At 39.8% G+C, this 10,309-nt stretch overlaps 2 protein-coding genes across 2 annotated transcripts; one reads left to right on the top strand and one right to left on the bottom strand.

Annotated features, from left to right (window-relative positions):
• Positions 1–361: 361 nt before the first annotated feature.
• tescb (tescalcin b) lies at positions 362–6,137 on the top strand. The gene is made up of 8 exons (XM_037753811.1): positions 362–631; positions 1,293–1,362; positions 2,100–2,180; positions 2,287–2,426; positions 2,514–2,575; positions 2,810–2,917; positions 4,305–4,352; positions 4,542–6,137. The coding sequence occupies exons 1-8, from the start codon at positions 568–570 to the stop codon at positions 4,617–4,619; spliced, it is 651 nt and encodes a 216-aa protein (XP_037609739.1). The 5' UTR covers positions 362–567; the 3' UTR covers positions 4,620–6,137.
• Positions 6,138–8,265: 2,128 nt separating this feature from the next.
• On the bottom strand, positions 8,266–9,864 carry m17 (IL-6 subfamily cytokine M17). Its single transcript, XM_037751990.1, has 3 exons — positions 9,737–9,864; positions 9,168–9,316; positions 8,266–9,040 (listed from the first exon to the last, which is right to left on the bottom strand). The coding sequence occupies exons 1-3, from the start codon at positions 9,789–9,791 to the stop codon at positions 8,576–8,578; spliced, it is 669 nt and encodes a 222-aa protein (XP_037607918.1). The 5' UTR covers positions 9,792–9,864; the 3' UTR covers positions 8,266–8,575.
• Positions 9,865–10,309: the final 445 nt, after the last annotated feature.

Raw genomic sequence — 10,309 nt, 5'->3', positions numbered from 1 at the left:
CTATGACTTTTTTATGACTTTCTACTTTTTGTGACTTTTTTTCAACATGAAAACATGACTTTTTTTAACTTTTTTCAGCATACTATAGCCTACTATGACTTTCTTTTAGACATAATATACTGTACTATACAAAATACTTCAAATTTCTGTGCAGTTTGAAACGTTATCTCTCATCTTTCAGTCACTTGAGCCTGTATTCTGATATCTGAGAACTCTACTTGCTCTTATACTCTCCATCTTCCCCTCCTGGTACATTACTACTATATAAACAAACAGTGAATGGTCGCTGCAGCCTCTGAATAAATCAACTAGTCCGGATGAATAATTGAAACTGCAGCCTGTTGTGTCGTCATCAGGACGGTATAGTCGCGGAAGTAGCTCGAGAGGATGAGACCTGCCTCGCGACCGCACAGGGACAAGAAGTGTGAGCTCGTGATCTGTCATACAAACACTAAAGGTGGAGATGGATGAGTGTGAGACTACATGATCCTCAGAGATCCGTGAACAATAACAACACTTTCGGTTCATTTCTGCTCATTGCGTCCGGTGGGAGATCCTTGTCGAGGTATGGGTGCTCTGCAGTCCTTACCTGGTCAACCACAATACGTTGATCTGGCGGAAAAGACTGGCTGTGAGTAATCATCATCGTTATTATTGTTTTGCTTCAGTGTTAAGGCATCAGTCAGACGTGTAGGATGTGTGCAAACATGATCTCACCGCACCGGAAATATGATTTCATCCTCACTCATTTCTCATCTTAAAGGGGAAATCCGACCATTTCACAGTAAAAAGAGATGATCATTATTTGCCTTTATAGTTTCCAGCATCTCTAAAGGAAAACCAGTCTGTGTGGTGCAAGCAGTAATCAATTATTTACATCGCAAGTTAATGGAAGTGTAACTTTACCCAGTTTACAGAGAGAGAGGTGCAGTTAATAATAGATTAGACACTGTATTGAAAGCGTTGACACAACAGTTTAAGAGAAAGAGGGTAAATCTATTGTGACTTTTAGCTATTATGCAACAATAGCTACTTTAATTCACCTGTAGCCTCATATGAAAGAGATGTGTAATGTGCAGGTGACAGCAGACAGCAAACCAAAGTGTTTTACATAGAATATGAATATCCAAATGTGCTGCCTTGAACGCCTCCAGTAAAAATGTGTGAGGGAATAAAGAACTTATTTAAATGTCAAAATGATTAATATCTTATAGGTTTTGAAGAGTTTTTTTTTTTTTTTTTATCATTTAGGCTATTTATGCATGCACAAAAATGAACTTTTCTGTTTTCAGTTTCATTTGAGCAGATTGCAGTCCTACATAAAAGATTCAAGCAGTTGAGCCACAATGAAGATACGCTGCTGTAAGTTTTATGATTTTTTTAAGCATTATGTGGTGTAATGTTTTTGTTTTTTTTAAGTGCTACCTTCAGATTTTCGTTTCGTTATCATTTGATTTGTTTCTTTAAAGGACCAGTGTGTGGGATTTAGTGTCATGTGAGGTTGCAACCAATTGAGTGCCCTTCCACTCACTCCACCTTTTCCAAAACTGCGGTATAACGTGAGCAACCGAGGGCAAAACTGCGGTAACACCGTGGTATAGTTCAGGACCTTTGCCTCGCACTACTTCGGGAGCAAAGTCAGATGGCGGCTGGCAGTACCACGGTATTACACTCTGCGTGCGGCTCACGTTACCTCGGTTTTGTAAGTGTGCCGGAGAACTATACGGTGGCCTTAAAAGTAAAAGTAGCGTAAAAGTTCAAATAGGGTCACTGTTTGGTTTGTCCGTTCTGAGCTACTGTAGAAACATGGCGGAGCAACATGAAGAGGATCCGCTCCCTATGTAGATATGAGGGGCTCAAACAAAAACACAATGATTCTTAGTTTCAGGTGATTATATTACAAATGTTATAATCTAATCCTACACACTGGCCCTTTAAGCAAATCAGCCTGGCAGCTGACCAGCTTTCTTTGGAAGTGGAAACCCGCCTAACAGGCTTTATGTTTAGCACCCACAGCTTGCAACTTGTGGCGGTGATTATATATTGCAGTATGTGACACCATAAAAGCCACTCCTTAAAAATGCTCTTTACACCCTCAGGAGAGATCACTTCAGCCAAATCCCAGATCTAGCATGCAACCCCATCCGTACGCAGATAATAGAGGCCTTCTTTGACAGAAGGTACAGTAATGCCTGAACTTGTAGTATTGGGTGAGATAAGATTCAAGAATTTGCTGAAGTGCAGGGATCCGTACGTACTCAATCGCTCCATCTATATTTTCTTTAGAAACTTTCGTCAGAATGGCGAGGGCAACGTCGAGGAGATCGGCTTCGAGGAGTTTCTGTTGGTCATGTCCCATTTCAGGCCCCCGTCACTGCACATGATGGCGGAACAGCGTGAGGATGTCAGGAGGGATAAACTGAGATGTGTGTGTCTTCAAATCACGCGATCACATGCTTGACGTTATCTGTGGCTGACACACAACTGACGGCTCTGTTTTTCTCTGCATGCAGTTTTATTCAACATGCATGACACCGACAACGACGGCACGATAACCCTCGAGGAGTACAGACACGTAAGCCTCTGCTCACTTCTGTTGACCAAATCTTGTGCACCTTTTTAATGAACTTTAGTCGTCATATAACCAGTGAAGATTGCAACAATCTCTACTCACAGTTTGAGGAAATAATGTGGATTTGACTGTGTCACCTGTGTCTGTTTTAATCAGCATCATTTGGACATTTTCAGCTGAAATTTGAAGGTGATCAGAAGATGCAGATTCTCTATTTTATTTCAACTTGTTGTCCAGGTGGTGGAGGAGCTGTTATCTCTCAGCGAGACCATGGAGAAGAACACAGCCAAAAGCATTGCGGATGCAGCCATGTTGGAGGTGGCCAGTATCTCAATGGGTCACATGGTATGTGAGCTGTAGTATAGCTAAAGATAACATTAAAGGGATAGTTTGGGTGTTTTGAAGTGGAGTTGTATGAGGTACTTATCCATAGTCAGTGTATTACTTACAGTAGATGACGGTCGGCACACCCCCAGTTTGGAGAAGCAGACAGGAGTTTGATGCACGAAAGCAAAGCAAAGTACCGCTGTGGAAGGGGGCTAACAGCAAAACGTATTTTAGCCACCTAAAAGAAAGGTGAATTAAAAATGTTTCACTGATTTACCTTGCCATGAGACAGCTATACAGTCTATGTTTCCGACGGGGAGCTGAAGCCGTTATCTATGCTCTCGCCAAAGCAGTCGGACTCCTTTGAAAACAGGACTCGGTCAAAACCGAGTATATGGCCGGACCGTGTATGGTCAGTCTGTGAATCTTGTGGTTATTTTGTTATACAAATGGTCAGTGGTCATGTCTATAATGTTAAAGCCAGCGTTACATGTCCATCATGTCCGGCGAGGACACTAGAAGGACGCGCTGCTCTACTCAACTGGCCGTTCAAGCGGTGACGTACCCTAACGTGGAATGCATGTGATTGGTCCCTGCAGGTTTTCTGCTTGCCGTTTCAAACAGGAAACAACATGGCAGTCTGCTAGTAAAATTTCCGTTCTTCCGTCTAAACAATCCACCAAAATCTACTTCTGAAAAGGTTTTAAGCGAATAATAGGCTATGCCATTGCTGAATCTCGTTTTAGAGCTAGATCGCGTAGTTTGACAGCTGGGTCCAACTTTTGTGAGCCGGATGCGGCGCGCTGGACGGGCTCATTTGGATAAAGGACTGTTCCCCGCCTTTTTATTTTGAAGGAGCAATGGCCAATGAGGAAACTCCAACACTTGGCCGACCAATCGTGTAACTTCATCACTCAGTCAGTCAGTCACTCAGAGACAGCGTTTAATACAGTCATTTTACATCGCAGAACACTGGACAACTCCCGTGTTCTGCAAGGTCAAATTACATTTTTTTTTTTCAATGTTGTCCAGTTGCTTAGGCAAGAGCATTGATGGATACAACGGCTTCAGTTCCCTGTCGTAAAGGGCTGTCTGACGGCGAGGTAAACCGGTGACAATATTCTAAATATAGTTTACACTTAAACCATTATTGATTTTTTTAAGTGAGCCTTTCTTTTAGGTGACTAAAATACGTATTGCTGCCGGCCCTATCCACAGCAGTGCATTGCTTTGCTCCCATGTCGGTACTCCTGTCTGCTTCTCCAATCTGGGGGCGTGCCGACCGTTATCTACTGTAGGTAATACACCTACTATAGATAAGTACCTCATACAACCCCACTTCAAAATACCCAAACTATCCTTTTATGCTGGATTCATTGTTTGTTTGTAACTTTTTCTCGCGCAGGAACCTGATGAATTCTATGAGGGAATCACGTTTGAGCATTTCCTCAAGGTTGGTACACAGAATACACACCATAATACAAAGTTTGCAAAAACTACTTTCTTAATTAATTACCACACTTTGAAAGTGCAAATTTGTAGTTTTTGCAAAAGTCAAATAATAAGTCAACCATACCACTTTCAAGGATGGTGACATTATCAGCAAAATACATTTTAAACAACTTAAAACTTTGTTTTTTAGTTGCTGACTGGCATTGAGGTTGAATCAAGAATGAACGTTCGCTTTTTGAATATGGACACGACAACCTTTTGTAAGTGAGGTTGGTACACTAAACTATGCAGTGACTTTGGGAAAACCCCGAAGGCGCATAATTACGGTTTCACTATCTGTTTGTCGCTTGCATTGAATAATATGCCTTACTGATGTTTGAATAACTATGCAAATTCGATGAAAACATGCAGATTTAATAGAAGTAGTTTATTTGATTGTGAGCAATAATATGAGATAATCAGTCCAATAACAACCAGCCTATTAGTAGTTGGACTAAGCAATAATCAGATATCCATGTCTGGAGTAGCAGACAGTATGACTCTATGCATGCACATGTTGATGCTTGAAGAACCTTTAAAAATGTTAATGCCATAAATCAGTAATTATCAGGGATATAAAGGTTTGTCTTTAAATATATCTAGGTGTGTCTAATAATAGCAATGCAATCATTTGAAATGCCTTTTATTTATTATTGCAAATATGACACTTGGTGCATGCTCTGCACACATTTACATTTGCACAATAATACCCCATGAAACAGATCTGACTTCAGTTCATGATGTGTGTTTCTGATAAAAAGGAAACGGGGAGTGCTGTCATGCAAGATTAAACGCTGAAAAGCAGTATCTTATCAGTCCTTATTTACGGAAGACTGACTGATTCACACATGATAATTAGTCATAGAGATATTTTAATACAGACTGTGCATGAAAAGTCTCTCAAGTATCATAAAATCTCAAGAGACTGTCGTGCTTGATGGTGAAACGTTTTGTCTTAATTACCCTTAAAACCCTCTGTATTCCAATTTATAATCCAACATGTGAACAAAACGTTTGCAGCTTCATCGTGTCAGAAGTTTAAATAACTATACCAGCATTTAAAATGTTAAACCAGACTTAAGCTCTCCTAATGCTTGTTTCATTATCATTCACACTATTACTCCAATCTTTTGGTGTGACTTTTGTGGGAAAATACACACATTTATTAGCAACAACAACCAAGAACAGTAATCTCATATAAGCCTTTTCAAAAAGGTTCAAAATATCTTCAAGCTCATACTACTGTCACTATCGGTTAAAAAAGAAAAAATCAATACCTGTTTATTATGTCCCCATCTTTTGGTGTTGCTGTGCAGACAGGTATTGTGGCTTTGTGTTGTGTGTCAGATAATACTAACACTTCATTTTTTTAAATATGTCCTGTGAAAGCCAAATGATAGACTGTCTAGAATGCCCAAAGATACCCATCAGCACTTCTGATGCACTTCAATGTATTCAGTCATGGGTGTATGCTGCCCTCCATGGGTTAAAACATGTAAAGCATGTTAAATGATAATGAACCTGCACCTGATATTTATGTCCTTTCTGTAGTATGTTTTTTTTTCAGTAGGTTCTGTATGATCTAGTGCTTTTCAACATGGTACATGTTGGGTCATCGATTTGCAGGTGCTCGTCAATTGAATGATTAGATTTGTCACTTTTACTGTCTGTGTCATTGTAACATTAAAGCTTTTACTTTGTAAAGCTGTCCATATTTTTGCAATAAAATATGACATACAGTATGTAATTGTGTTTCAGATTTCTAATTGACTACTTGTGTTCATTAGTGGACAGTCACATTGAATATCATTCTGTTTTATCTCTCTTTGGTTCTGTAGAGAAATGTTGCTGAAGTTTTCACTTATTCAGTGAAATATATATATATGTATATAGCTATACCAGATGGATTGGCACAAACATTTTGCAGAGACATTACCAGATGATGTATCCTCATGATTTTGATTAAAACCTCTGACTTATTCTCTAGCGCCACCATCAGGTTGAAATTAGTTTTTTTATTTAAATTTCTCATCAAATATTAGATGGGTTGCCATAAAAATTGGGTACAAATATTGGTGACCCTGAATTGTAATAACTTTGGTTATCCCTTAACATGTAGCGCCATCATCAGGTCACAATTTCAATTTGGTCCAATATATTGTTTTATGACCAAATACATGCAAAACACACACACACACACACACACACACACATACACACAATAGAGATGGACAATTGAAGTAAAACAAATCTCTTACTTTCTAATAACCTAAGCCCTAGCCTTAGGAAGAAACGCCTAAAATAGCATACCCAAAATGAATCTGGAATAGCTCCTCAACCATAAGGCTTATATGCATATTTCTGGTCTCCTTTGAAAGGTAAGAAGCTAAGGAATATGAATCCACTGTAAGTAAACATATTTCTATTACCGTTTCAGAGTAAAATTAGTCCGTTATTTGAACATAATGCACCACATAGAGTGTTTATGCCAGTGGCCGGCCCTAACTTCAGCTGGCCTTTGTGTTTGTTAGCATGCTAACACGCTAAACCAATATGGTGAACATGGCAAACATAATACCTGCTAAACATTAGCATGTTAGCATTGTCACTTTGAGCATTATTAGCATCATGATGTGAGCATTAAGCTGAAGCACGCAGGCTCACAGCTAGCATGGCTGTAGACTAATTTCCTTGTGTTTAATCTCATGTTTACATGGGAATACCCTACAGAAAACTATAATGCAGTTGAGAGTGGGTATTTTTCTTGACCTTGGAAACAGTACTATAGTTTGACCAAATGTGTATAGTATATTGCAGTTGTGCAGAAGTTGACACATGTTCATAGTGATGTGCTGATGACAGGTGGATCGGTTGTTACAGCAAAAGGCCCCTCCTGTTGTGTTCAGGTTTGCATGTTCTTCCTTGTGCAGATTATCTGGCGTTTCTCCAGAGTCAGGTGGATTAGGGAGTGTTTTACTTGGAGGATTTGTGACTATAGTCCAACACATACAGTACTGTAGCCTGTCTGCTGGGGTGTACTTCATCATTGCTCTCTGTGGTCGTGTAAAGCATTAAGTGGTGAAAATAAATGAATAATGTAGACTGAAGAATGGCTGTTGTCCTGAGGTAGCCTCTGCGTTTGTGCTTTAAATAAAGCAGAGTTATAACAGGGAACTTGATTCATGACCCAGAGTGAATCCCCCATCTACTTCCAGTTTCCCGAGAGCTTGTGATCTGAGGAAAGTTTAGTTAAGCATTACTTCATTCCAGCAGCAATATTTGGTATCTTTGTTATATATACATATATGTAGATGACAAGTTTGCGTGCAGCGTCTGTTATTCATCTATTTTAAAATTAGGGGTTTTCTGCAGACTCCTCTTTTGTTTTCCCCATCTCACCCTTCACACACTTGCGTCTCCATCTATATGAGGGTGCAAACAACACATACAGTGATCTGACCCACGCACACCCACACCTTGTGACTGGCCAGACAGTCCGCCAGTTTCATGAAATCTTTCCTATCCGATACTGCCTTGTGTTGAACACATGCGTCATTCTGAGCTGATATCCCACAGTCAGCGTCTCAGCAGCTTCCTGATTTTCTTTTAACCCCTCTTGATGGACGTATTCTGCACATGATGCTTCCAGCACAAATTATACTATTTTAGTTAGTTTTATTTACACTTTTTTGCAGAGACAATCTTTGTTAAGCAGTGTAGAAACAGATATATTGTTATACAAGCTGAGTCCAGCAAAGACGAAGACGCATGTAGTGCATGAAAATCTATTTTTGAGATTTTCCAGACACTCCCGTGTTGCTGAAATTGTACATTATTGATGCAACCACACTGAGAAATGAAAGATCATAAAGAAGTACAGCTGCAAAGTATCCTTTAATAATTCTGTACACAGCAAATAAGTTTACATCAGCAAAGTAGAACCTTACATAACATATTAGACATATTAAATATACATAGCTTGCATAGATACTTTCACACTCTTGTTCTTTAACAGCATCCCTCTTATCAGAAATAAGAAAATAAATAATAAATACCATAAATAGGCTTCATTACACTGATGTACCCGCCACCTTCATACTACTCACTTATATCTTTTATAGTCTTCATCAACCCATTGAGGATAAGTGCTGTTGAAAACTGACTAAGGCCAGCCTTAGGTCATCCTCAGAAGAGTGAGTTAATTTGTATCCTCCTCCTGCACACTTTGTTTTTTAGAGTCCTCAGTTCTCGAGTAACGTTTGACAGCAGCTTCAGGTAGGTCTTCAGGACCACACAGCCGTAGACCTTCTGCTGGAAGACGTTCTGAGGCGGCGGTAGTGTCGTCGGCCCTCCTGCTGGCTCTGGCATGGGCAGGTTTGGGAAGAGGCTCTGATAGAAGCTGTTTACGAGAGCGGCCAGGCTCCTGCTGCTGGCCCTGACTCGGTTCAGGTCTGTCAGCAGCGGGCTCGCGGGTAACTGCAAGTCCGTCTGCTGCTCGTACACTCGTTTTAAATGTGGGAAGAAATCTTGGAGGTGCGTGTAGATGCTCACTATCGTCTCTGAGGGCTCCAGGCCGGAGATGTTGGGGTCGGGGACGTCGTTGACTGACACCTTGCAGAAGAGCTCTGACATTTCTCCCTGAGCGGCTTTCTGCAAAAAAAAAAATATCAGACTAAGTTAAAGAGGAACATGAATAGTTGGCATATTGTGTTTTTAAAACAGGGTGGAGATTTAACACAGCAAAATAAAAATGCAGCACTTTTATGTCTGTACTCACATATGTTTTGATTAGGTCGCCAGATTGCTTATGTATGAGTCTGGTAAGCTTCAAGGTCTGCTGCAGAGAATTCCCACACTGCTGGTTTCTGCTTGCTGCCACAAATCGTGTTGAATCAACAGCCATAACCAGCAGGAGAGAGAGTAATGCTGCGGAGAAAGGAAGCTGGTCAGTTAAGGTTATCCTGCATCCTAGCGGTGAGGGGAACTTAAAAGCCACAAGTAGGAAGGCAGGAGTGATAAAAATAGACTTGAATAGAAATATTCAGCAAAAAAAGGACACCAGAAGTCTGCTATATTATCAGTTCAGACATTTTATAGAACCATATACTGTAGTTAAAGTATGTTTAGATGCCAACAAATATTATCAGTCTCTTTAAATATTGGCCAGATTCTCCAAAACTAATTTACTATAACTAGAAAACGACATGTGTTCAAAAAACGGTTGAATCTGAAACTTCAGTCAGTTTCACAATTGCTGTAAGGCACCGAAAATAACCACAATGGAAAGTAAAGATGCATTATTGTTTTGTATTTTAATAGAAAAGTAGATAAATAAATCAAACTTACTTGTTGCTGGTTCCATAAACTGTTTAAAATGCATACTCTTTACATGACCATTCATTCTCCACTCGGTGTCACAGGCCAATTGCACGGACTCGTCATAATCACACTGCTTTCAAACTTTTTTAAAAGACAGAAACCACACATTTGTCATAGGAGGAAATGACGTGCACTTTGTGAGGCAACCAAATTTCCCAGAATGTCCTTTTTTTTCAGATGTGCATTTTTTTTCTCTCTTTCCTCTGAACCAAACAGGAGGTTAACGTCCCAACATGCCTGGACACAGAGCAGGCATGTTGGGACGTTAATAATGTCTGATTATTATTACTAATATGTGTGACCTTATGCAGGTATTTTTAATAGCACTTCCTTTTTATTTGGAACTCGGAAAAATATACTAGAAATGTGATATATTTAAATTGCTTGTGGAACATTAATCTGCTTTATTTAGAAAACCACGTCAGGCATGTGTGAAAATAATTTAAGTTCTGAGGTCAGCCCTTTGACACAGTTCACTGACAGGCTTTTTATAGAGCGTGTGGGTGTGAAGGTGAGAACTTTTTTCACATCTACTATAGA

This window comes from Sebastes umbrosus, chromosome 19 (assembly GCF_015220745.1).
Source record: "Sebastes umbrosus isolate fSebUmb1 chromosome 19, fSebUmb1.pri, whole genome shotgun sequence".
Classification (NCBI taxonomy): Eukaryota; Metazoa; Chordata; class Actinopteri; order Perciformes; family Sebastidae; genus Sebastes; species Sebastes umbrosus.
Note: the sequence above shows the minus strand (reverse complement) of the source record. Positions and strands in the feature narration are given on the sequence as shown.

What these genes read in the sequence shown, in the direction of transcription:
- tescb (XM_037753811.1), top strand. Translation starts at nt 568, where the DNA reads ATGGGTGCTCTGCAGTCCTTACCTGGTCAACCACAATACGTTGATCTG. An exon ending in TCTGGCGGAAAAGACTGGCT is followed by an intron (nt 632 to 1,292) that starts GTGAGTAATCAT and finishes TTCTGTTTTCAG; the next exon opens with TTTCATTTGAGCAGATTGCA. An exon ending in CACAATGAAGATACGCTGCT is followed by an intron (nt 1,363 to 2,099) that starts GTAAGTTTTATG and finishes TTACACCCTCAG; the next exon opens with GAGAGATCACTTCAGCCAAA.
- m17 (XM_037751990.1), bottom strand. Translation starts at nt 9,791, where the DNA reads ATGAATGGTCATGTAAAGAGTATGCATTTTAAACAGTTTATGGAACCA. An exon ending in GTTTATGGAACCAGCAACAA is followed by an intron (nt 9,317 to 9,736) that starts GTAAGTTTGATT and finishes CTTTCTCCGCAG; the next exon opens with CATTACTCTCTCTCCTGCTG. An exon ending in GCGACCTAATCAAAACATAT is followed by an intron (nt 9,041 to 9,167) that starts GTGAGTACAGAC and finishes TTTTTTTTGCAG; the next exon opens with AAAGCCGCTCAGGGAGAAAT.